Source organism: Carassius gibelio, chromosome B2 (assembly GCF_023724105.1).
Source record: "Carassius gibelio isolate Cgi1373 ecotype wild population from Czech Republic chromosome B2, carGib1.2-hapl.c, whole genome shotgun sequence".
NCBI classification, from domain to species: domain Eukaryota; kingdom Metazoa; phylum Chordata; class Actinopteri; order Cypriniformes; family Cyprinidae; genus Carassius; species Carassius gibelio.
The window spans coordinates 24,037,179-24,064,811 of record NC_068397.1 but is presented as its reverse complement, the minus strand read 5'-3'; the positions used below and the strand labels follow the sequence as shown (position 1 = coordinate 24,064,811).

General features: G+C 40.3%; 1 protein-coding gene across 4 annotated transcripts in view; it reads left to right on the top strand.

Moving 5' to 3' along the window:
• LOC127951487 (ephrin type-A receptor 4) overlaps window positions 1–24,376 on the top strand; it is a 37,394-nt gene extending 13,018 nt beyond the window's left edge. Inside the window, exons 4-18 of one of the 4 annotated variants that reach the window (XM_052549371.1) lie at window positions 6,798–6,953; window positions 10,416–10,751; window positions 12,421–12,545; window positions 13,599–13,758; window positions 14,221–14,332; window positions 16,376–16,434; window positions 16,670–16,807; window positions 16,964–17,149; window positions 19,976–20,037; window positions 20,152–20,361; window positions 20,612–20,788; window positions 20,869–21,062; window positions 21,560–21,718; window positions 22,067–22,958; window positions 23,321–24,376. In XM_052549371.1, the coding sequence (XP_052405331.1) occupies window positions 6,798–6,953; window positions 10,416–10,751; window positions 12,421–12,545; window positions 13,599–13,758; window positions 14,221–14,332; window positions 16,376–16,434; window positions 16,670–16,807; window positions 16,964–17,149; window positions 19,976–20,037; window positions 20,152–20,361; window positions 20,612–20,788; window positions 20,869–21,062; window positions 21,560–21,718; window positions 22,067–22,181 (2,189 nt within the window). In that variant the 3' untranslated portion in view covers window positions 22,182–22,958; window positions 23,321–24,376. The remainder of the gene's footprint in view (window positions 1–6,797; window positions 6,954–10,415; window positions 10,752–12,420; window positions 12,546–13,598; window positions 13,759–14,220; window positions 14,333–16,375; window positions 16,435–16,669; window positions 16,808–16,963; window positions 17,150–19,975; window positions 20,038–20,151; window positions 20,362–20,611; window positions 20,789–20,868; window positions 21,063–21,559; window positions 21,719–22,066; window positions 22,959–23,320) is intronic. The other 3 variants (XM_052549374.1, XM_052549372.1, XM_052549373.1) reach the window with 3 other exon arrangements.
• The last annotated feature ends 3,257 nt before the right edge of the window (window positions 24,377–27,633 follow it).

Here is a 27,633-nt window from a genome sequence, read left to right as displayed (position 1 = left end):
TCTCCCTGTCTTTGTGTGGCAGCCTCCCTTTGAAGGCCCTTGGCTAAGAGGAGGTGGGGGACTGAAGCCGACAGCGAGAACATTAGCATGTCAAAAGCTCCTAGAATCAATAAGGGCCTTTTTCTATCTCTCCTTTTCCCTCTCATTCTCTATCTTTCTTTCCAGCTATATCTCTACCCGAAGGCCACGACCCTTTCTGGCATCAACCAGCACCGTACAGACCTACATTTCATTAAATTTTGCATAGGTGCTGTCTGGAAAACTGATGCTGGAACTTAGCAAATTTAGATTTTTATTTGAGGAAAAACAATAAAATACAAATAAACAGGAAGTCATCAGGAAGGAGAGTGGAATAGGATCAGAAGCAAAACTCAAACTCCTGTTCTCCACATGAGCACCATATTTTAACCGTAGTTTCTATTTTAAAATGTAGCGGTCTTAAGGGGTTTGTCTTGGCGAATTTCTTTTTGTCTTCACCATGAGCTGTCAAAGCATGTCCCGCCGCTTCTGGCTGAGACCCAGTTGAGGGTAGCCCTTTGCAGTCTCTGCATTCTGGCCACTGAACAAAACAAGTGGATGGGACAAGACCCGTTCTCGGCAGCATCAGCTCTTCAAGAGAGCACCACTTATACAGGGTTCATGCCGAATGCACCGCCCCGACCCCTTCTGCAGAATTTAATATAGCAGTGAGAGAGCCCACTGCCAAGCCTGCTATTTGCTAATGATTGTAAGAGTAATCCTGCCTCTGAGATGTGTTGAAAGAGACAGACAGGGCTGAAGGGGGTAGTTTATGGAGTGCCAGAAAAGCAATTGCAGGCCAGAGCATTTGCAGTGAGGGGAAAAATGTTGGCTTTGCAATAAGGGGACAATGATTCTGTGCCCTCTGAAGTGAGGCAATTATGACCATGAGTGAGTAGTGGAAATAGACACAAACAGAGAAAAAAGGGAAAGTGATGAAAAAAGAACAAGAGCCTGAGAAAGTGACAGTGAGAGAAACCTGAATAAAGCTTAAGGAAAATGTAATAAGTCAAGAGAAGACCTGGGATATAAAATTATACTACCATGGTTTTTGAGGTTTTACCTTAGTAATACCATATTTTTGGAAGTACAGTATCTTGATATGCTATTCTCTTTTTTTTTTAAGTACTATGCTACTCACATAGTGCCAAATACCACAGATTAACATGTAAATTCCATATCATTACCATATTATATTTTTATGTGCCATACTGTAGTATTACCATCTGATGGCATCACTGTAGAATAGTTCAAACATAGTTCTTGTTGTGTTTGAGGGTCGGAGTACAATACAAAATTTGTAGTTGTAGCTTGTTGAATTGAAACTCAAATAAAGTAAATTTTATATTAATAGTAGATGAAAAACATGAATGCAAACACATTAAATAAATATAGAATAGAAATGTTGCATTACAACTAAATGAATATAGTACATTTTATTCAATTTAGTAATAAAAATGACAAAAATGCATAAAATTACTAAAGCTAATAAAGATAACACTGCATGCAAATACCACAGCACATAAGTTCCTGTACTATGCTATTTAAAATGTACATACAATTTACAAAATAGTTTGTACCACTATATTCCTTATATTCATAGTTTTGATTAAGAAAATTCCTCAGTAGCTTAATTGCTTAAATTGAGGTCTGTGGTCTCATTTTGCTACATAACGTTTGTAGATATCTAACCCTGTATGTTTTCGTGACATGAGGATGAGTAATGACTGCATTTGCATCTGTCAGATGAACCTTGCCTTTGCATACACACACATTGCAAGGCAGCTCCCCCTTGTTTGCTATGCAGGAATTGTTAGGAATGTGAGACTTTTGGCCCCCTGCCTCTCTCAGCTGCCCATTCCCCTCAAAAGACAGTAGACAAGACAATGAGCTGCATTTCAGAAAGACTTCACCTCCACATCCCTGCTGCTGTACTGTCCCTATCCCCACCGAGGACTGAGCGTAGAAAAGAGTGTTTTCTTATCACCTGCCTGAGCCAACCCTTCATAAAAACTTCCTGAAATGCCGTGAGTGTTTGTGTAGGTGGAGTTCCTGTCTATCAGATCCGAACCACTGGCTGGGATCTTGATGTGATTCAGAAAGACCTACCCTGGAGTTGTTGTCTATGCTGCTTTGCCCCCTTCTGCCTTTCCTTCAAAGCTTTACGCAGCTCTCTATATAAAACACAGCGACACACACACACTCACTTCTGTATAGCAGATGGCCACGTAATAATTTACCTCAGAGCGGAGCTCTCGCACATAAAGGTTAACACACGTCTTTTGTGTATGTTCGCCTCTAGCTGTACCTCCATACCTTACTTCGGTAAGACCTTGGGACTGTCTTTAGAAAAGTTTGAGGAACTTTTGACAGGTTTGTGGGGATCAGAGAGCGAGAGAGGGCAAGGGAAGGGTACGTCGACGCAGAGACAGACAGAAGAGCGATAAATAAAACCTAGGCGAATATATGGAGATTAAAGCCAGTAAGCTTTGACGCAGCTTGGCCCCTCGCTGACAAACGAGCTTCTCAGGGGTTAGAGCCACATCAATCACGGCATCATCTCGCACACTCACGCTGCGGAGATGAGGAATGTTTGCATGCAGCGAGTGGATCAAGGTATATCCGTCTTCAGATGTAATTAATAAGCAGAAGAAGGCGGGAACCGATCAATGAGGGAATTTGTGTGTTCGTGCTAGAGGGCAGAGATGATAATCGTCTTTCTTTTTCTCGTTCTGTTTTTTGCTGTACTTCTTTCCCAGCTCACTCAGCCATAGCATCAGATAAGAGTAAAAGCAGAGTTTGTAAAAGCAGGGAATTTTGTGGAAGAAATGTGTATACACACCACATATGTTTAAATGAGAATATGTAAATAAAAATATATCCTGTAGAATATTATCTAAATAATGTTCAAGAATTTAACAGTCTGTTGAGAGTAAAATAATAAGCCTGTGAAGTGATAAGAGGAAGCAAAGAACTGCATAAAAGGCTATAAACTACATAAATGTCATGAAAAGTCCCTGATATTCTGACAAGAACCTGGTAACTCGTGAGATAATGTGAATGTGTGTATGTGTGTGTGTCTGTGTGTGTGCGTGTGCATGTGTGAGGTGGATTAGCCACTGTTGATCCTCCTGAGCAGTGGCTTCAGAGATAAGCCAACATCATAAAAGTGTCATAAATATGTTAGCCTTTAGCTCACGCAAACCCACAGGTCTTGACTTCACTTTCACTGCCTACGGCAAGTGAGTGTGTGTATGTGGGTGGATGTGTGTGTGTGTGTGTGCGTGCGTGCGAAAGATACTTTATTTTTTCTTCTTCTAAGAAGCAGCCAAATTGTCCAATATGCTCAAACTCTAATAAATTTCACATTTTCTAATTTGCTAAATTGTTTATGAGCAGCACTAGCTGGGTTTTAACATATTTATAATGCATTAAAAAAATCCTGAATATAAACCAAGAATGTGAAGTACCAAAATGTGCAAAAAAAAAAATATTTAAGACCTTTGCTTAAACCGCTATGAAAGCACATTTCCTAAAAAAAATTCCTAGTTGCTTAGTTTTTCCATTTCTAATTCCCTCCAATTTCCAAGTGAACTTTGTCAGGAACTTTTGTTCACAAATAGTTTTTGCCATTTTTTTTTTCTTAATTGAATTAATAACAGCAAAGATGTGATGGAGATAAAAAAAAGGACAGAAACCAAGATAGATATAGACAAAAAGAGTCTCAGTTCACTTGTGTGTGTGAGGAGAGAAATATAACCTGGCAGAGTTAAGTCAGTTTTAAATTTCCAAAAGAGGACACACGCTTTGAAGACCACCCAGTGCTGAAGCTTCATCCCCTCTCATTTTCCTGTCCCACTCTCTCATTCTTTTCTTTCCACTTCTCCTCACATTTCTATTTGTTTTTCCTGCAGTTTTACCTCTGTCCGCTATTTATTTATTTGCAGCCGTCTGAATAGAAACCACTGATGTTGACGCAAGTATCATCAGACCTCTTTACGTGTCTAACCAAACGTCCTCAGATTACATGCATCTAATTGAAGACCTTTTGTCCCGCCTGGAACATCTTTCAATGCTCATAAACCGCCACACATACCTTGTAGAATTCCATAATTCATTCATTTTCCAACACAATGCCCCGACCTGCTTTTGTCCTCAACTCCACCCTGCATTTTGTCTTTCTATGCAGGACAACAGGTGACTGTTTTAAGGTATAAAGCCCACAAAAAGCATTCAGAGCTCAGTCTAACATTGTGCCATCATTGAGATGGACATTGTCCTCACGGTGGATGGTATAGGCGAGAGCACTGACCCTGAATATTGGGGCATGGACTGGTAATCACGACCCTATTATGTCAAAGGCAGTAAGCTCATCTCTTCAATCGTCCACCAGAGTGGACAATGAGACTGTGATTGTCCTGCTATTGTCCAGCCCAGTGGTCATAGGCTTCATGGAGAGAGAGTGGAAAGGTCAGATCTGTGGGGGGGTGTGAGAGCTGTGTGTGCAATTGAAACCAGGAGCTGTTAGGGGTCTCATGAGGGACCTAGGATGGAGGACTTAGGAAAGGAGGGGACAGCTGGTCGTCTTCCGTAAGGCTATTGGACTGAGAAAACACTCAGACACTTGAGCAGGTGGAGGGTGTTAGATATCCTAAGTGCTTAAGAAAAGTGCTACAAGTCAACGAGTGCATTCGCTTATAAACAAGACTGAAACTCCTGCACTCAAAGTCTCTTGATCTCTCAAACACACCTCTGGTTTTAAGCTTCCCAAGAATCCTCTTCAATTAACTCTGTGCTCCAGCTGGTGTTAAGATGAACCAAAGCTGATCAGATGAAACCTCCAGCTCTAATTCCCATCATTCCCCTCCAACGCATGGCAACAAAGCACACTATCCAGCGGAAGTTGTGACCCAGGGCTGCATCTCTTCTTCCTGTGCTCTTTCTATCTTTCCATCCCTTACCCCCTACTGTCGTTTTATGGATCTTGTTTAGAAGATGACAAAACTGTGTTAATCTCCTCTCAGAAGATGTGCGGTAACTCTCTCCTCTGATCAAGTGTGCTATTGCGGATGATTGCGACTGATTGGCCCCTGGGCAGACTGTGATGGAGGGAGAGATGAAATGGAGAAAGTGGAAGGTGGTGATTCCTGAGGGCGAGTGCTAATGCGGCCCCAAGGGTTCCAGACACTTATGTGAGATTAAAAGAATTGGCCAGCAAAGGGATAAAATAAGAGAAATGTGGAAGAGAGTGAGACACATTTTATTATGGGTGTGTGCGCTTTATTCAACGTGTTTTGGACTGTTAAAAAGAAACAAAACAGCAATGATAACGCTTCGAAGAGCTAGGACAATTTTTAATATAACTCTGACTGTATTTGTCTGAAAGAAGAAAGTCATATATACCTGGGGGTTGAGTAAAACACAGGTTAATTTTCAGTTTTTACACTTTAATATTTGTGAAATGCAGGGAACTTTTCTGTTCTCATTTGAAGTGAAAATGCTGTGTGAAAAAATCACAAACAGTTAGAATGTATTGCATGTTTAATATGCATCTATATTTTGGACTGGACTATATTTTTGATGCCTAAATTCACTGTACAGTATTTCAAATGATTGACAAATTAGTACCTTTTGTTCTACAACACTGCAACCCAACGAGTGTCTTTTAAATTGAAGTTTCCTTTTGTTCATATTGTTATGGATGCAAAACCACTAAAATGTTTCCCCCATGTTTGATTTTCATCCAAGAGGCCAGTCTGTGACATTTGAATCTTCTGTTGGTCTAACGTCCTTTTGCTTTGCGAACTTGCAGGTCATAGTTCACCAAACCCAAACTTTTGTAGGCAGTGAAAGACAAATATTCTTCACATTTGTTCGCATTTGAATGTAAGTGAATGTCACACAAAGCCCAGTGTCCCAGCGCCCTTTAAAGGCCGTCCTCTCGACACATGAAAGCTTGTTTGTCCTATTTGTCATATAAAAGCCTTGTGTTTCTTTTCCATAATGTTTTGCTAAGAGCATGTATGATTATTGCTAAGAGCATTATTATGATTTGTGATATTCCGCATGGAGCGTTTATATTGATAAGACCTTTTAGGGAAACACATCTGTAAACTATCTTCAGATCAATAAACTCTTAGATAAATGTCATAAGTAGCGGCTTTATTCATGTTCAAATGCTATCTGTACTTGTGCGGGTATTGATGCCTTTGTAGAGAAAAAGTCAATAAAAGACCTCAAAGCATTCCTTTGTCTCTGTCACCGTAAATAGGAAATTATGCTGCGTGTTTGTATGTGTGTGGCATATTAGAAGGAGCAACAGGAAAAAAAAAAGAAGGAAGCAGAAAGACAAACAAACAAAAGAAGAAAATAATAAAGCTTGAGGGAGTACAAAAATGGACGAGAAATAAAAGAAAGCGGACGAACTTGAAAAGAGAATGAAGAAGAAAACAGCTAGAGAACAAATGCTGAGAAAGGGCTTGGCCTGGGTGTTGGGATTAATGACAGTGCATTCCTCTAGTATCACTTCCTCTCTTCCTAACATGTCATAAAGCCGTGCACTGCTGTCTATCATTCAGAAATTCTACACCACTCACACCACGCCTGAGTGTTTCACAGGCCTGACATAAACATTCACACACTGAGTGTCGTTATGATAGCTGGAGGTGAAAGACTAAGAGTTTCAAGATCTCAAAATGATGAGCTACTGTAGCAATATATGTTAAATACTTCGTGATCATTAACGTCTCAATTTTCTCTCACTTTCTTTCTCTTCGCAGCCTGTAAGATCGGTTACTACAGAGCACTGGCTACAGACGACAGCTGCTCTAAGTGTCCCCTGCACAGTTACTCCGTTAGGGAGGGATCCACATCCTGTGCCTGTGACAAAGGCTTCTTCAGGTCTGAGACAGACCCTGCTTCTATGCCATGCACACGTAAGTGTATTTAACCTTCACTCACTTTATCTGGATTCACACTGACTCCATTGATGAATATAAACTTTGTGCACCTCTGGTTTCTGAAGCATTTGTATCACTCCAAATTAGACTACCATTCAGAAGTTTGGGGTTGTTGAGATTTTTTTTTTTTTTTGAAAGAAGTCTCTTATGCTTATCAAGGCTGCATTTTTTTTTTTTTTTCAACATGAAATTACTCCAGTCTTCAGTATCACATTCAAAGTTCAGTGTAATATGCTGATTTGGTCCTTATAAAATATTTCTTATTATCGACATTAAAAACAATTGTGCTGCATGATGTATTTGCATAAAACATGATGGAACAACAGTTATTTAAAATAAAACTTTTGGTTACCTAATAAATGTCACTTAAGACATCCTTGTTAAATTAAAGTATTGATTTCTTAAAAAAAAAAAAAAAAAAAAAAAAAATATATATATATATATATATATATATATATATATATATATATATATATATATATATATATATATATATATATATATATATATATATACTGACCTCAAACACATTTTGGATGGTCTCTTCCTAAGTGTGCCGTTCTTGGCCAGAATAAGCTGTACTATGGACCATATTATGCCTATAGTCAAAAGTCAGCTACGTGAGACTAAAAGCACAGATGTAAACAAACCACCCTGGACGTAAGTAATCATTAGACCAGGTCAGGGATTTTGAACAGAGGAAGCACATATCACTCAGGATAACCAGCACCGCCTGGATTCGTGTTAGACTACAGCTGTTCACTTCACACACCAGTGGAGCTGTTTTCCAAAAGGCTACTTACCAAAGTTTAAGACAAAAAACATGCTTGACAGTGACAAATTATTGGACATTTAATTGCAGCGGATGTTATTTTGTGTCTTTTATTCACGCGTTGCCTAATCAAAAACTTTGGTGACTGACTGAAAATGTGTGTGTGTAGCAGTGAGTTGGGAGGAGCCCTGTCATGATGAGTAAAGATAGATATATGTCAGACCCTGAGGTGAGTCATAGACTTGATAACAGTGTTCTGCTTGTTAAATAGAGATCTGCATTGAAGCGCCAACAGTCGACGTGTCACAGCTCTGAGCAAAGATGACAGGGTTAATCGTAAAAAACGAACACACACGTCATTCATGAAATGCTCTTTCTCACATACAAATCACTCAGGTTTTTGCAGACAAACATAAACACCCTCAAGCCAGTGTGATAAAAAAAAAGAATTACGTGATCAATTTATTAAAGATCTCTTGGAAAAGGGCAGAGAGGCATTCAGACCAGATGTGTTCACAGTGTCAGATTGAATAGGTTTTCCAGATCTGAATGATCAGGGAAGGCAGGTGGGGGGAAAGGGCTCTTATGAACCTATTGGACGTCCAGATGTGCATTTTACGTATCGAATTGTCTTTCTCGCTTCTATCTCCTCTTTAATTGGAGCTCTCTTTCATATCGCCGTCTGTCGTTCACCCAGAAGCACCCGTCACATACTCAACAGCCAATTCGCTAAAGGCACATGTAAAAAAAAATTAGATAAAAAGGAGCTAGGTAGCAAGGGAGGGAAAAAAGGTGAAATGCAAAAAAGTGGGGAGACAGACAGTGAAGAGGCACGAAAGAAACGACCCCATTACGCTTGCCGTGCTGAGCTTCTCTCTCACCTTATCGTATTAAAATGCAGGGAAGCCAGTCGACTTCATCAGCTCCTGTCAATCACAGAGCGTGTGGCACCGAGCCACCGTGGGAGCGTGCTTGGTTCACCCCACTCTGCCGGGTGGGTACAGCAGCCACATACTTAATACAGGTTAAACAGAGTTTAAAGACCATTTACACTTAAAGCACAGCCAAGGGGAATTCAATCTGATCCAGACCTTGGTCAGATATGTGTTTGAAGTGTTTAAATGATTTGGAGGATATGGAGATATTTGAAGATAGCTTTGCCATATGAGAGACCTCAAGGAGAGATAATGGGACACATCCTGTTTGAAGGTTTGTCCTCTTCACTCACTTCTTCGAGTTTGATGTTAAACGTGTGGTACTTGAGGCTATACATAGGAATGAAAAATCTCAAATGAGATCTTTTAAAAAGTGAAATTAGTAATTTTTAACAAAGTGGCAGCTAAATATGCCAACTAAAAATGGCTTTATCAGCTGTGTGAGTTGAACAAGACTTCGATTTAAATCAGACCCATGTGGAGACTTGTAAGGTTTTCAGTGCAAAAACAGTCTGTCATGTTTCTTTTTATTGCAAACTAGTATGCTATTATTTTAATTATCATAATCAAAAACACACTAGTTTGTGGCATAATTCATTTTAATGTTAACTGATCTTTGTTATTCTTTTAGTTATTTACCTATTGCAGCTAATAAATCGGAAGTGTCATACAGTCACAGGAAATAACTTGCTTCCACATTGAAAAGATCATTCTCAGATTTCATCAGGATAATAAAGACGCTAACAACCTTGCATAATCTGGAGTTTGAATAGAGATCTCAACATTTTCTTAGGTTGTCAAGATTTGAGATTTCGATCTGATTTTATACATTTCACATCCAGGTTTCACAAATCCAGATTCATTTTCTAATAATATAGCTATAATATAACAATACAATAATCTAACACTACAATTTGTTAACAATTCTATCACTTCTTTCTATGTTTATTTCTCCTAAGGGATTTTAGAACAAAAATCTATATTCAATCTGTATTCAAGCTCACACTTGAATATAACATAACTGAGAGCTCATTTAAGTCACCTGAGCAATAAAAGAGCAACCTCTGAGCAATAAAATGTTCCTTCGGGCAAACATTTGTGAGAAAGTCAACCTGGAATTGCTGATTTAGAGAACCATATTAACGATGAGAACGTCATTTTTAAACCAGAAATGGCAATGAGGGCGACCGAATTAGCACTCATCAGATCCCTATCAGCAAGTTGCTCAATTATGGAGATGTAATCATTTTCTCTCTCTTTCTTTTTCTCTCACTCTCTCGTGGGTTGAGTGTATTTCCTTTTTGCACAGCTAGCACTGCGTCACCTGTGGTGCTGGTTTGTCATAATTGTAATTATCTTAAAATTCAGCAATGCCTAGTTTGTGAAAACAAAACACCACAGAGAAAAACTGTGCAAATGTACACAAATACACACAAGCACACAAACAGGCTTGTATCCGACATAGGCTGTAACATCATCTGCCTGCAGTGGCAATAAAAGAGTGTGTGTTTGTGTGTGTGTGTTGGGGGGGGGGGGGTTGTATTTGTTTGCCATTGAAGATTCCTTGCCAAGGGTGTATTTTGAGATCAATCTCTGCCACAGTCATAATCCTGTTTCGTTTGTTCCAAAACTTCCAGACATCACTGTTGCGGAAATTAAACATAAATCATGTGCATATTTTGTCATAGTGTTTCTAAACTGTGTTTCTTTTCCCAAAATTGTTTTTCGTAGAGCCCCCATCTGCTCCTCTGCATCTTATTTCTAATGTGAACGAGACCTCTGTGAATCTGGAGTGGACTGCACCAGCATCCTCCGGTGGCAGGCAGGACCTCGCTTACAACGTCATATGCAAGCGGTGCAGTTCTGACGGTCAGCGCTGTCAGCCCTGCGGCAACGGCATCCATTTTTCGCCTCAGCAGCTGGGTCTACGCACCACCCGTGTATCCATAAATGACCTGCAGGCTCACACCAACTACACCTTTGAGATCTGGGCGGTCAATGGGGTCTCCAAGCAGAGTCCCGGACCAGAACAGGCGGTGTCTGTGACGGTCACCACCAACCAAGCGGGTAAGTGTGTGGTTTATGTTCACAAATGACTGTTGAACATGAAATTCCTACTATTATGACTACAGTAAATACCAGGCTGATGTCGTCATGTGATCTGGTCACAGGCTGATGTGTTGAATTTGTCACCACAATATGATACAGAACACAGTCATCAAGTCTGTAATCAGCTTCCCGTCTGTGAGAGAGCTCTGTCTTATATCACCACAGAGAAATTTCTAATTACTCCTTGTCTGTGTCTGTCAGAATGGATTTTTATGACTTTAAACCGCATGTCGGGTCAGATTGCGCATATGTGCATTTGTTGGCTGTTCACATTTGTTTGCGCTGAGTGGACTATTAACTTTTACAAGGTGTTTAATTTCGGGTTCTTGAGAAAGCATGAGACAGGAATTGACTTTTTGTCTGGCTTTGGGGATTTTGTATGTAGGGCACCCAGGAGTGGGGTCTTTCTAGAGTCTTTCCCACCATCATTGTCTTGGTGAATATATAGCACTGAAACACCTATTTGTGTTTACCTATTGGTGTTTGCTAAAGGCCATATCAGTATTAATATTTTTGCTGTTTCTAGCCACCACCAGAATGTCCAGTAGTAACCACCTAATGTTGCTTTTGCAGCCACTTCAATTTATTACATACCTCCCCAGTCTAGGGATGGGAAGGAGTAATACAGAAAGTGGTGGAGAAAAGGAGGGAGCTTTCCCCTTCTACTGACTCACACACAACAGCATAATCGATGCAAAACAGAAGAAAATTTATTGAACACAAGGAAGCAAACAGAACTTCAGGAGAGGTTAAGGCCAACATAACAAACATATAACATATTAACTCCCAAAAGCAACCTAACTAATCAAACAAATAAAAAGGAAGGAAAAGTGAAGTTGCATAGCAGCAAGTTGTCTTGATTTTTGTCAGAGAATGTAAAAATCAAGCTAATAAATAAATATGAATCACTGATCTGTTTATAATTTCTGTTTGCCCTGAGGAATTGAGCCAAGATTTTTTCATGGTCTGGCTTCCCCTTTCATAACTGTAGAGGGTCATTGCTAAAACCCCAAAGATTACCGATAAGCATGTGCTCCCTAGATGACTATATCAGTGGACCTTCTGTAGTAGCGAAGTGGAATTAAAGGGTTACTCCACTCCGAAATGGAAAATTTGACATAAATCACTCACCCCCATTTCGTTCCAAACACATAAAAGCTTTGTTTATCTTCGGTAAACAATTTAAGATATTTTTGGTGAAAACCAGGAGGATTGTGACGGTCAAGTACAAAATGTCAAGGTCCCGAAAAGTAAGAAAAGCATCATCAGAATAGTCCACCTGCCATTGGAGGTTCAACCGTGATGCTATGAAGTGACAAGAATACTTTTTGTACAAAACAAATAAAATAAAAAATAACGACTTTATTCAACAATTCATCTTCTCTGTCTCTCCCTACATCACCGTAGTGCCATTTTTGAGAATATGAGCTGACGCAGGCTGCTTACTCTCTTCTGTGTTTAGTTCATTTTTAGGTTTTCTCAGTATGACAACACAAATAAATTTAATATCATACTTCATCATTGCTTTATAGCACTAACATGTTTATGTTTCTTTGAAACAGATGGGTGGTCGGGGTTCTCCTAGCAATAGTAAGTTTTTTCTCTTTGTGTTTTTCTCCTCCTCCAGCTCCCTCTCCAGTAACCACCATCCAGGCCAAGGACATCACCAGACACGCTGTGTCTTTGGCATGGCAACAGCCTGAGAGACCCAATGGGGTCATTCTTGAGTATGAGGTCAAGTACTACGAGAAGGTGAGAAGATTCATGGAAAAGCAGTTTCCAATATTTTGTATGTTTTGTATACAGTATGTTGTGTTTTGAATATGGGTATGCAGCCCCATGAGGCTTCTTAACCAGCTTGGTCAACCTGCTTTGCCAGAAGTACCATGCTGGTTGGAAACATTTAATTTTGCATGTTTTTGAGAGGTTCCCCATCCTGATAGCATGAGATAAGGGACATATTTTGGAAAATATAGTTCAGGATTAGGCCTAGTGACATCACTTGACAGGAACTACAAATGGGGGAGAGATATTTCTTTGAAACCGCAGATTAAGATGTAGCAATCAAGGTGAAGCTTTCATTTAAGTCCTTAACATGAGCCGTATGATGTCAGGTACATCAAAACCAGAGAGCTGCATTTTAGTTCATGGCTAGACCAGATTCACTCACATTCGCAGCAGGAGTTTGGTGAACCAGCAGGTCAGAACAGCATGGGGTGGATGTAGAGACCTAGGGTGAAGCATACAGGCCGTTGGGATACAGAGAGGATAACAGCATTCTCCTCTCTCTGCTCCCGCTGCGTCTTCTTCTGGCTGACTGATTACAGATTGCAGCAGTGGTCAGATTCTTTTCGCTTACACTCTGAGGTTTTCCATTGCAAACACCCACTGACACACACACAAGACCAAGATACAAATGTTCTTGTTTTGAGATCCAACAATTACAACTCAAACATTAGGGGACATCTTAAAAAAAGAAAACAATTAAACTTAGCTCCTTTGCTTGTTTTGGTTCAAACTTGACATTGTTTAAGTGGTTTGGATCTAGAGATGAAACAAGGGAATCTTGAACAAGCAAATTCAGGTAACACCCAAGGGAGCGAGCGAAAACAAAGATGGCAACCTTGTTTTTGTACAACGAGGTTGTGGTTTTCCCTACAAAAGCCTGGCTGTAGTTTCTGTGTCAGACATTAAACAAATTTCTCTTCCTTTTTTGTTTTATTATGGTTTGATTCCAAATAAAACAATCCTAATGACCAATTCCACAAGTTGGTTGAACATTTCCTGTTCCTCTCATCCAATCAGGATCAAAACGAGCGCAGCTATCGCATAATGAAGACCTCGTCCCGAAGTGCCGAGATCAAAGGCCTGAGCCCGCTCACCTCTTATGTGTTTCATGTGCGTGCCCGCACTGCCGCTGGCTACGGAGACTTCAGCGCCCCCTTCGAGTTTATGACCAATTCAGGTAGGTTTCCACGTGCGTGTTACTGAACCGACAATAGCAAGTCTTTGTTCCCAAAATTAGAGACTCGTGTTGAGTTTTAGGGTGGATCAGCCATTCATCCGGAAACTATTTCTCTAAAGTAACATAATTATAGCCTTTATGTATGTTTTCCTTTTCTTTACGATAGTTTCTTTGTTTGCTCACTACAAAGTCACTGGTATTTTTAAAGGCACTTTAAAGTAAACTCTGTAATGAGTGGAATGTTTGGAGCTTTGATACTAGGTCATTTCAGCATCTTAAAACAAAACAAAACAAAACTGGATTTGTTCCTCACTGATGAAACAAAGCTCTTTTATGCAAATTCAAAATGGCTGACAAATTTAATCTGACAATTTAAATGAAAATTATGCATACGAGATTAACTTTAATGTTTTTACTTTCAGTTAACTTTAATTTTAACTTTAATGTTGTTTTTACTTTCAGTTCCCTCTCCCATTATCGGAGATGGCGCTAATTCCACCGTTCTGTTGGTGTCTGTGATCGGCAGTGTGATTCTGTTGCTCATCTTCATCGGAGTCTTCATCATCAGCCGCAGGTAAGCCAACAGACCCAACTGGGTGTCAGTCGTCTCACAGATACTGTCTGAATCTGGAAGCATTCCTCCATCTTTCCCCTTGTCCCTGTGGGCATCTCCGTCACCTCTCCCTCACCCTGTCTGTCATCCTATATCAGTCTTTCTATCTGTTGTTCTCCTGCTGTCTTCCCCTTTCTCTACCTGTCCATCAGTCTAGTTCTCACGGCCCTTCCTCCTTCTCTTTCCCGCTCTCTCACTCTCTTTTTCCCTGTGGTGTAGCTAGTAGTATTGTGACAGGCCACTGGCAGCTCTGCCTGATTAGTCTCCGCTGTGCTTCTACGGGTCTCTGTGCCGTGTGTGTTGAAATCCGTAGGGAGCACATACCATTCCCAAGAGAGCCGAGACACACGGCAGGACAGCATATGTGCGCATACGTGTACGTCTGTGTACTGTACTCAATCAGAGCGGCTGTCATACTCCCACAGGCAAAATGACATGGTTGCTTTGCCTTAATCAAACAACTTTTTCTTGCAAAACTCTCAGCCAGCTATGCTCCTATTCCACTACGGTTATAATCAACTACATTTCCCTTTCATGAGGCCTCCTCCTTTTGTGTCCGATCGTAGTTTCCCAAGACCAGGGTGAGAGTGACATTGTATCATTATCAGCTGAGATAATCATCTCTGCATTTTCAAAGTCCCTGAAGAGAAGCATCATGCTCATTCAGGGTGAAAATAGCAATCCAAGCTAATGAATGGGGCTTTTGTTTTGGCCAAGCAGCCATTAAGCACTTCCTCAGTGGAGCCCTTCAACGGGAGACAAGACTACAGATCCCAAGTAGCTCTCACCTTTTGCCCGTTCTTCTCTACCTTGAGGGGACAGCAAACGCTCGATTATGGAAGCGAGGAGGGGGGTTACAGCCTTGCACAAAACCTTGGGTTCCTCGCTTCGGTACTTGGATAGCACACCTGATAATCTTCTTGTTCCTAAAATAAACGTGTAGCGACCGTTCAGGCTAATGGCAGGGCCTCCTCCTACGAAGTCATGGCCCCCTGCAGGCAGAGCTATTTCCAGCTTCTGCAAAGCGCTCAGGCGATAAAACCTGGCCCTTTCCTCCTGTTCTACCTGTGGATGTGCCCTTCTCCCTTCCTCTAGCCTGTTCTTACTTCATTAGTCCTGAAACCTTTGGGGACCTTTGTCAACACCAGAATGCACTAGAAAAACAGTAACAGCAGTTGTGCATTCCAGGCTGAGCCCCCACTCTCTATATACAGGCAGGTGACCCTATCCCCAGCAGGGAGTCTTGGGCTAGGGCAGCATTGTGGGTGGGGTTGTTATCCGTTCCATTGCTTCTCTTCTGTTCCCTGCACCCATGCCGAGGGTTCAGTGGTTGGCCCTAAGGGGTCAGCAGGTGATTGGGTGAAATGGTTACTTTGAAGTTTGTGAATACTAGCTCCTTTATGTCATTGTGGACAGATGAGGCGAGATGTTTTTAGGGGAAGAGCTGGAGTGGTTTCAAATGGGATTTTGTTGCCATTTTGGCGACTTGATGAGTGTGTGTTTACTCATCTGTCAATCTCTTTACCTCCTTCCTGTTTGTTCTCTATCTGTAAATCTCTAAATGATTTCAGATGAAAGGCCAGTGGACTTGGTTCGTGAACAAACCTTCTTTCTACTTTGATATGGTGTACTCTCTCTATGTGCAGCCTGATTAGCGTTACAGATTTTTACAGCCCCACGTTTAAAGAAAAGGTTAAAAGGTTATTGAAAACTTTGACCTGGTTTAATGACTTGGAACAGCATGTTCCTTCATGTACCAGCCCACCATGTCTCACACGTGCCAGTTAGTCTTTTTTTATTTTATGTAATATATACATATTCTCATCACTAGCCTTGAAGGTGAAAAGCATGTGTAAGGATGAGTTTTAATAGTTAAAAGTCATAATTTATGTACAAATTAATGCTTTACCCATCTGACTTTTGCAACAATGACACTTTTTTTCACTTATTTGTAATTTCTCTTTTTTATGTGATTTAAAATCCCTCTCAACTCTCTGTTAACAGGAGAAGCAAATACAGCAAAGCCAAACAGGATTCTGACGAGGAGAGACATTTACATCCAGGTAATGCTGCAGCCATGTAAACACATTTACACAATGCCACATTCTCTAATATGCATGTATCCTCTTAAAGTTAAAGTAGTAAATAAGAAGAGAACTTTGAATGCTCTCAATGTGGTAGAAGACAGACAAGCCAACAAGAAAGGGAGGAGAATGGAAAACAGTTGTTGGATATTCATTTTTTTTTCTGTCTGCCAACTAACCTCGCCTCCTCTTCTTTCAACCTCCTAACATGTAGGCACCTCTCTCCGTCTCTCCACAGGGGTTCGGATCTATGTGGACCCCTTCACCTATGAGGACCCCAACCAAGCAGTCCGTGAATTCGCCAAAGAAATCGACGCCTCCTGCATCAAGATTGAAAAGGTCATCGGCATTGGTGAGCAAACGACCTGCTGTTTTCCTTTCCGTCTGTCTCAGACTGAGTGTAGCTAGACCTCAACTGTTACAGTGAAATGTTAGCCCACCGATCAGGGGATATCTCATGGGTCTTTATTTACCACAGACATTTCTGATTCTTTTTTTCCATTTAAAGGAGAATTCGGGGAGGTGTGCAGCGGTCGTCTCAAAATGCCTGGAAAGCGCGAGATCTGCGTAGCCATAAAAACCCTCAAAGCAGGATACACAGACAAGCAAAGGCGGGACTTTTTGAGCGAGGCCAGCATCATGGGCCAGTTCGACCACCCCAATATCATCCGACTTGAGGGAGTTGTCACCAAATGTGAGTCTTTTGAGTGTTTTTCATATGAACAAGCTGCTCGTTTTCTGTGACCACATCCTTTCAAACAGATTTGTTCTGGTTTTGCATGTCATTTGAAAATCGTGACCTTGCTGATCTCACAATCCAAGCTGGGTTGATTCACCGTCTACAGACATCTTTCATGAAAAGTCTTTTTACAAAGTGATGCATGATGATTTTTGTCACATTTTGTTTAATTAAATTAAATTATCTTTGTTTATTGTTCATTATTTCTTCTTTAAAGCATGAACTTCATTAAATTGAAAGGATCTATGCTTTAAAACAAGAAATAAGACTTTATTATTCATAGTAATTATTTTATTACCTCAAAATAATGAGTAATAAAGTTGTATGTGGTTTTGCTTCTTACATAACTTTTAACAACCATTTTGTTGTATGCCAAACACCTGATATGTTTACATATTTTACTTGAAAAACAATGCAAAAATACTTATTAAGAAAAGTATTGCTTGCTGTGTTGCCAGCTTATTTGGCCACCCATTGAAGCTCTGCTGTAGAGCTGATGGTTTTCATTTCTTTAGGTTTTTGACTTTTGCTTTGACTTTTAGCCATCATTTTTTTTTTACTGTTGCTGTCTGCCTCCTGTTTGCATCTTAAATGCATTTTATAACCACACTGAAGAAATGACGTACTCTCCATTTCTTAATTTGATGAAAATCAACCCTGTCTTTTGTAATGCACCCTTCCCTTTACTAGAACGGAATCTTGGCCGGCTGGCAGACCTGACAACAAACCTTTTAATAACTTGTTATTGATTGAAAGTTGACTCTCTCATATGTGTGTTTAAGAAACCTCCAGGGTGTAGTTGTGGCCAGACCTCACTGTGCATAACAAATATGAGGAGGACCTGGTGTGTGTGTGTGTGTGTGTGTAATCGTGGAGTTGGGATTTGCATTAGATGGCTTTGCATTTGACAGCTGGACTGAAGAACACCCTTAGTGTCTTCTGACGCTGATGGCTTTTGTGCTGTCTGGCAGCTCGGGAGCTCTGGAGAAACACAAAGATGAAGATGTGTGTGTTTTTTTTGGAGTTTGTTTTGGTAGACTGCATGGAAGAGAGCTGCATTCATAGGCATGGCCTTCTGCAGACATGTAACAATCCCACAATCCCACCGAGTCACATCGCTTCTCCAGACAGCCCTGGCAAATCCCCATCATCTCTGATGTATTAGTGAAGACGATGCCAGCAGATGGGTTACAGAGAGAGAAAGTGAAAAAGAATGAAACCGAGACCAAAGGAGCAAGAGAGAGACCACTCATGTAAAAATACATAAAATAGTTTTTTAAAATGGCGATCCTAGGAATTGAAGTATGCATTACATGAGCCATCTGCCATTTTGAGTTTGTTTGTGCTATACATGCACATTAACCGGAGCAAACTGAATTAAACAATTTTATTTTATTTTATTTTATTTTATTTTATTTTGAAAATGTATGAAACAATAGTGATCAGAACTTTTTTCCTTTAAAAGGACTGGTTTAAAGCTTTGGAGTGCTGTTTGTTATAAGCAGCCCTTCTCCCATAATCCTCAGCATGGCAGAAGTAGTGTCTTCAGGATAACTGTTATTGCAAACAGACAATGGCAGCCCTCTCGTAGCCTACGCCTCCAACCGGGCCAATTAAACCTGTTAAATAAATTACTAATGATCTAGAAATTGTCCTAAATAAATAAAGACAAAATGCCCCTAAGCCTCAGAGAGCGCGAGAGAAGCAGGATGCCAGCCGTCTCCGCAGAACGCATTCACAGACGGGCTTGGTGGGCACAGTCTTTTATGCGCTGGCATTAAATGCAAGATTGTATTTGCATAATGAAGGCACCGCTAGAACACTGAAATGATTCCTCTGAGGTGAAGCTTGTATGTGCGTATGCGTTTGTAAGTGGCTGTGTGTAGGTGTGTGTGCGTGTGTGTGTGTGTGTGTACCATTGTCCTCTTTTGTGAAGCCCATGCGCTTCTTCCTTTCGGCTCCGTGAGAGGGGCCTACGTTGCCATAGCATTGCCTTGTCTCGGTACTGACTGGCAGGTAATGTGGGAATCCAGCCCTGATAGCCTCCAGCAACGGCTGCATTCAGTAAATAAACCCACACAGAAATCCCACTCGCAAATAGGAGTGAAAAAGAAGAGTGGGGAGGGGGGGGGGGGGTGAGAAAAGGGGAGGGGCTAGCAGACGGACAATTTAGAGCTTGATTGGGAAGTGTCATTCAAATGTGCTGATGTGTGCAGAGTGCCTTGAGTGCACACGGTAAAAACAACAACATGAAATCTATGCATTTTTCAATGCACTTAAAGTTTTCGGTCACTGTTTGACTGTTTTTGCTCTTGGAGACAGTTGATTTAAGCGGATAACTGGTTCAGGACCTAGACAAACTCTACAAACTCTGATTGGTTCTATATAGGACAAACTGCAGCCAGTCAAGGGCTATTATATAGCTACAAAAGATTTGTTTGCTTCATTCTGTTCAATGGAAGTTGGATTTCCAATTTGGAAATTCAAGCGGAAATTAAGTTTAAGCAAATGAAATGCTTTCATATGTTAAAGGTCCAACATATATATAGTTTAGCATTTGAAATTATATATATGTTGATTTGGTCCTCAATATTTGAGCAACAGTTGTGCTGCTTATTACTTTTGTGCAAACAGTGTTGCGTTCTTTTTTTTTCATTTCTAAATATATAGAAAATTCTAAAGAACAGCTTTTATATGAAATATAATTGTTTTGTAACATTATCAATGTCTCTACAGTCACTTTTCACTTACATGTTCTTTTTTCTTTCTCTCTCTGCACAGGTAAGCCAGTTATGATCATCACTGAATACATGGAGAATGGATCCCTCGATGCCTTTCTCAGGGTGGGTTTTGTTTGTGTTGTATTTCAAGCACATCTTTTCGACCCATTCATTTAGTGCTCTTGCGTACTGTATTGGCTTAAACATCATTTAACTCTACATGTTGTTCCTTTATAGAAGAACGATGGGCGGTTTACTGTAATTCAGCTGGTGGGCATCCTGCGTGGAATCGCTTCAGGAATGAAGTATCTATCTGACATGAGCTACGTCCACCGTGACCTGGCTGCACGCAACATCCTGGTTAACAGTAACCTTGTGTGTAAAGTGTCTGACTTTGGCATGTCTCGAGTTTTGGAGGAAGATCCAGATGCTGCTTACACTACTAGGGTAAGTTTGATGCATATTATTTGTTTGCAGCCTTGCGTTTGCAGCCCTAACACAAGCTTTAACCAATTATCTTCAGCATTTAACCCGCTTGTGCTTACATGAAGTGCTAGTATCTTTTCTAGTGTAATAGAAATTAGCAAACTAACCCCAAAATTGAGTGCCGAGCGCATGTTTGTGTGTGTGTGTGAGTGTATGTGCATGCGTGTGTGTGATTAACCTCCATGAATGTGTTTGCTATCTCTTCTGAAAGGAAATAACAGGAACCTATCAATCACAGGGAGGCAAGATACCTATTCGCTGGACCGCTCCAGAAGCCATTACATACAGGAAGTTTACCTCCGCCTCTGATGTATGGAGTTATGGCATTGTCATGTGGGAAGTGATGTCATATGGAGAACGGCCATACTGGGACATGAGTAACCAGGATGTAAGTGTTGGATGAAGTGAGCTTCAGTGTATCCATTTTCAGCTGTCGTTTAACACCATTTGGATCTTTCTTTGCTTCAGGTTATAAAGGCAATTGAGGAAGGCTATAGACTGCCTCCTCCCATGGACTGCCCAGTTTCTTTGCACCAGCTGATGCTGGATTGCTGGCAGAAAGAGCGTGCCGAAAGGCCAAAATTCAGCCAAATTGTCAACATGCTGGACAAACTCATCCGCAACCCCAACAGCCTGAAAAGGACAGGAGGAGAGATAGCCAGGTAATAAAATTAGCCACATAAACCAAGGTGCAACTAGCACCTATTTTTTGAAGGGCACCAATCACAGTTCTGGTGCAATTTTTTCCCTTGTCTTATACCTTTCCATTCATTATTTTACACATTGATATGATAAACATTTCATATTTTAATGTAATTTTAATGCAATTTCCATATATATATATATTTGCTCATTTTAAAATCCACTTGTCTTAAAATCTTAGCTCAGTCTGAATGGGCATGTCTCTTCTCATATAAGTCATGTTCTTGGTTCCAGTCTCTTTTTTTCCCGGTGATAAATTGGTGTAAATACTTTTTAGCTGTGGCACATAAGTGCATGTTACATGCATGACTTGCAGTGTTATATAAAAGTGTTCCAATAAAGTGATGCTCACGGCTATAAAATCTTTTATAGTTCTTTTATACGTTGTTCAAAGTGGGCAACACAGAGCTAGCCCAAGCTCTTGGGGCTCCTAACCAAGTCTTTTCTCTGTTTGTAGACCCAACACCACCCTCCTGGAGCCCAGCAGCCCAGAATTCACATCTACCCTGGGATCAGTTGCCGACTGGCTGCAAGCCATAAACATGGAACGTTACAGAGACAACTTCACCGCTGCTGGCTACACCACACCAGAGGCCGTGGTCCACATGACACAAGAGTGAGTCACGTGAACAAAAACTGGGCATTCTTAAGGTGTTAGGAGACGTGTAATGTGTGTATGTTGGCTTTGAGAGGGCTTTTGACTAACACAAGAGAAAGAAACCCAGTTCTTAAATCAGCGCTCTGGGACACACATCCTGACGTATGGGTTCAGTAGTCACATTTCCGTGCAAAACCCCTGTGTAGATGCCAACGAAGCATTGAGAACTTCTACTTTGGCATTCAAATGTTCAGCCAGGATCGAGTTCTTAGATTTCATGTTAAAAGCAAATGAGGAGAGAGGGATAAAAAAAAAAAAAATCTAACATGTTCTCATCACTTCTGTCTTTGTGTCTCGTTGGAACAGAGACATGGCGAGGATAGGGATCTCCTCTGCCGCACATCAGGATAAGATCCTCAACAGCGCGCAGGGAATGCTGTCCCAGATGCAACAAATGCAAGACAGGATGGTTCCTGTCTGAGCCCATGGGATCAGAACACACAAACTCGAAACATACTTTGGACTTCCTTTTTTATTTTGGTTCTAAGAAAATCCATTTACCTCATCCATGCACTTTAAATTAAATTTTGAAAAAATAAAAAAACAGATTTCAGAGGAACGATACAGCACTTTTCTTTCAATAACGCCATCCCTGTCGTCCAGTCAAGAGGATCGCCCTGCGCTGTAATGATGCTCTGGATATGATTGTAGGAAGCTTTTCATTTCAATGAAACAACGAAGGAGTTTCTTTGTTCGTTTATTTGATTTTTGTATGTATGTGCCTGTAAGTAAATGTATAAATAGTACTGGATTATTTTTTTTCTGTCCGCTCCTGCCATTTCACGGTTACTTGAGTGAGCGGCACCTGGTGGAATTTTTCCGCTCCAAATGGAGGCGTCGGAGATAAAGATTTTATGCACTCTTTAACGCTTTTGTTCCGGAGATTACGGAGAGGCATTCATCTTCCCAACGTCCACAATGGAAGACCAGCTCTGGAAGGTCTCCAGGTCTCCCCATCCTCAGAATGGAATATCTGTCTCCACTCCACAATTCTCCACACCACTTCACTTGGCCTGTGTTGGAAAAGAAAAATCGGCCCTCAGTTTACATCTTTCTCTCTGCACCTCGCTCTCCACGGTTTCCCCCCGCTCCATCAATGCCCTCTCTCTCCTCGCCTCTCTGTCTCCGGAGACCTTCGGCGAGCCGTGAAATCAACACATGTCTCCCTTGCTGGAAGTTCCAACAGGGCTGAGCTAAGGTAAGCACAAAGTAACAAGTCCAACCCAATGTTTATAGGATCTGCTCTACTTCCTCTCCATCCCCTGTAGTTATTTATCCGCTCATTAGTTGGGATTAGAACCAGTACAGATGAATACAAGGGATATATACTGGTGCCGTTTGATGGGATGAGCTCAAAATGAAAACTTAGCCCAAAATGGGAAATGTTGTTTTCCCATGCTCCCCAGCAACAGAGCAAACAGAGCAATTTCAGTTTCCATACTCTGTGGATTACTTCAATTAATGCTGCGTTTGTTTGTCCTGCTCTGTTTACAGAACGCGCTTTGAATCCCAGAATCATAATCATTTTCTTTTTCTCTCTCTCTCTCTCTCCCTCCACAGACTCACCTTCACACATCTGCTCCGCAGCGATATTTGCTGCTCAGACTCGCATCCATTGCAGTTTCAATAACTACTTTTACTTGACACTGGGACAAAGGACTTCAATTCCCATGATTCCCACCAAATGCTGAACGCTTCCACATCGGCAGACTGAAAACATGACAAACAACCCGAGGAGCGGTTGAAGGCCCTTCGGTTGTCTCCTAAGAGATTCAATGAGAGATATAATGAACATTTTCATTTGGTCTCACTCTTGACAGGAAAAACTCTCCGTTTCCAGTGCAGCGTGTTGCTGTTTTCTTTGAAGGATGACGGTTTGTTTTGAGGCGCATACACAAAGGACAAAAGCACATGATGTGTGCTAAGACTGCAGAACTTTGTGGCTACTCTCTGGAGGCCGACATACTGGAGTTGTTTGCTATATTCACTAAGCCACTGCTGTTGTTCGCTTCGTACCAATGCCGGGGGTTGTAACTAAAAAAAACACCACATTTATTTGGGTCGTTTGACTCCAACCTAAAAGATTTCAACGCTAATTTGAATAGTCTGAATGTGGACTGCAAGAAGAAGCACGTTGTTTGTACCTAAAATAAACTTATCACAGGAATGTTTATAAAAAGGTAAAAAAAAAAAAAAAAAAGTTGAACATTTCAAGTGTGCTCTGTTTCATATCAACCACATCCATCCATCCAATCTAAGAGACTTTCTTCCCGTTTCATCTTTCAATATTCCCTCCTTACCTGTTTAGGACCTGTTTGGAATATGCAATGAATGTGAGAGGAGAGAAATCCAATAGAATGTACCGTGCCAAGTCTCCTAATGTAGTTTATTCTGGAAGGGACACTAACAAATCGCATTTTTCCCAGCAGATCTAGACATTTTAAGTTTAATGTTGTGCATAATTGTGTCATCGTTTTCCTTCTCTTCCATTTTTTTTTTTTATTTGATGAAATTAGGTACATGAAACATGTCATTTATTTATGGTCTTTTTTATCTAGTTTGTAAATTGTAAAATAGAGCTATGAGAGAAATAAATGATTGCCGAGTGCGTTGTAATTAATGTCTAAAGTGATTTATGTGGCTAATTCCACTAATTCCCCAAAACGGATTGCTGGAAAGGTACTTGAATTGGCCGTCTGATGAGGTATTCTCACATGGAGAGAAACAGATCCTGTGTTTATTTCCACATAAAGTGGCAGCTGAGGGTGAGATCGGACAGTTGGCTCCAATGCTGGTCACATATTTTTTATTACATTCTGGCTGCAGTTGAAACTAAATGTTCTAATGTGGTGGTATAAACAGGTTTGTTGGCCTTGCCAGTAGCATTCAGATTATTTTGAGTTTCTCTTCTCCTTTTCACCGATCATTCCTCTCCTCGTCTCTTTCAGCCTGAGCTTGAAGTGAGTGTTTGTGTAAACTATGATTCTGAGTAAAAGCAGCTTGGCAGGGATAACCAACACATTAAAAGCGTATCCAAAATAAGAGAGAGAGAGAGAGAAAAAGAGAAAATTCTCCTTAGAAGAACAATTTCAACAATCAAACCATATTATGGTTGAAGCGGCGGCTGAAGAGGGGGCTGCCCATGAGCGCCTGCGTTTCGTCAGCCTTTCTTTTTTTTTCTTCTCCCCTTCCTTTTTTTTCTTTAAACTTTTTTTTCCTGTCCTTTCTGTACTTTGAATGGGCTGTAATACAGCCGCTTTGGCACGGTACGCCTGCTTAATCAGTAAACATCTGTTTCCCACAGCCGTCCCAGTCGCGATGAGGGCTGATTGTGGAAAGCCTTTGATAAATAAAGGAGGGAGGGGACGAGGAGAAAACGTAATTTTAGAATCCCAGAAAACCCTGCCGTGAGCCAAGCAATGTTTTTCCTCTGACAATCATTCTAATGAGAGATGCATTCATTATGCATGTATTTAGACGCCCGTCACCCTGAAAAAAAGGAAGGATGGAGCAAAAAGAAAAGAAGTTTAAACTTTGCTCAGGAAAGACTCACCAGCCTGAATCTGGTTGATATGTAATGAGGAAAAGAAACAGCATTCCAGCAGGATGAGAGCAGGAACAGAGAGAGAGAACAGGAACTAGAATGTTTTGATAGCTCTTAATGAGGTTTAACAGAAACGGCGTGGACCAGGACTTAGACCCTAAGAGGGTGGTGAAGGACAAAGTATGTCTGAGGACCCAGAAACAGCTTACAACCTTCAGTCTTAAGAGAGTCATGCAACAAAACCATCCCTGAATCCATGTTTTAATCCTTAAGCTTTGGTACAGAACAATCTGGACCATCAGGACATACGCCAGGTATATGAATCTGTTCTAGTGTCCTATATCTGTCCTGTGTGAGATATGTGTATTGTAGTACTGGCGTCTTTTTATCAGCTAGATATCAGTATTTTTCAATAGCCACTTTATCAGTTCTTTTCAGCAATTTACAGCACATGGCTTTTTAGAAAAGAAAGAAAGAAAGAAGAAAAATAGTTGAACAAGGAAAATATTAACAATCGAAATTCGGAGCAGCAGCCGCAATTGAACTCATTCCCTGGCTTTCATCTCATCCTATCCAAGACAAGCATAGAAAATGTCTTGAGTTGCCGCTAGTAAAGAAAGAAAGAAATTAAGAAAGAAGGGGGAAGGGTCACTTAAGTACCTTTGTCTTGTTTTTCAGGTAAAAAAAAAAAAAAGACTGTGGCACTGGCAGATGTTTTAACACTTAACAGAAAAAAAAAAAATGTAATGAAATTTTTTTTTTATTATATTTAGTGTTTGATACATTGATTTTTTTAATTTCTTGCTGTGTTCAAGATTGAGGTAACACAACCCAGAAAATATAACCCATATTGCCCATGGCTGTTGGGGTTAAATAATAAGTTATCAAAAGAGATCCTTTCAGCTCTTGACAAACGGTTGGTGGGAGTTTTTGCATTTTGCATTTCCATAATCTGGCTTAAATTGTATGAGACCTCTGGTCCATTAATCCCTAAACAAACAGAAGTCTTGTGTGTGTGTGAATACCGTTGATTTGACCTCCCTCTGAACTGAAGGAATCTCTCTGGCTCTAGATAAAGGTGGCATTTCATGACGTCACTACAAAAACATATAAAAAATTCAATTTTTGTTATTATTTTAATTTTCTTATTCAGGTATTTTGATCTTGTTTTTTGCAGAGAAGAAAAAAAAAACATCAGAAAATTAAGAAAAGCAAGTACTGCAAACACACAACGGAACTGAACAGGAATGAGCTGTAAATTCAAGGCAACTAAGAAAATTAAATTAAATAAAAAACAGAAAGAGAGAAATGCAATTCACAGACAGCAACAGAAATGTTTCAAGGGAATACAACAAGTGACGAACCTGACTGTGACATGCTTTGTTCAGTGTCTACTCGCTGGTGTTGTCAGTTTGTTTATTTTTTTTAGGGCCGGGACTCGATTAAAAAAATGTATCTAATTAATTAGAGGCTTTGTAATTAATTAATCGAAATTAATCGCATTTTAATCGCATATAAATATTTGACCTGAGAACAGTGAGAAGTAATTTTTTTTCACATGGATTTATAGTATACCATTGAATAATGACTGAATACATAAGCTTAAGCAACAAAATATTGTTTATTTTTGTTCAACCAAGTCTAGCAGACCAGTGCAATTTTTGCCATGAAGTGTAGCAATAGTATATTTAGAAACAGTTTAGAAATGGTACATTTCAGAAATTCAGGAAGCTTATAGGTGCTGGAACCTTCTGTAAAGTGTTTTTTTAAGTAAAACACAATACTGTCAAATACATTCAGAACATTGGAAACACTGACTATTAGAAAACATCTCTCTGTTGCTTCAGAGGCCATAACATACTAAGTCCAACTCTCAATAACCTTGGCCAAAACAATAAAGAGTTCAATATAAACTGTTGCACCAACAAAATAATACATAGTTCAACATAAAGTGTAAAGTCAACGCTAGCTGCTATATGTTTTGCATTGAGGTGATACTTGAGGCTCGATGTGCCGCGGTGATATGCGAACCCTAGTTGGTGCTCCAGTATAATCGGTCCGCCGAAACTCATCCAGTGAGAAACATTCCGCGGTGCAAAAATAAGTTATTAAAGATGCGGGAATTTTTTTTCTATAATTAATGAATCTTAGTTAACGCGTTATTTTTTGTGTAATTAATTAATCTCAATTAACGCGTTAAAGTTTTTTTTTTATTTAGCATACTGTTTGTATTATCCTTTATTCGTTTGGATATTATTAGCCTAAATAATCTGTCAAAATACAGACAATGAACTGTAAAAATGTAACTTGTTGGGGTCACCTTGACACA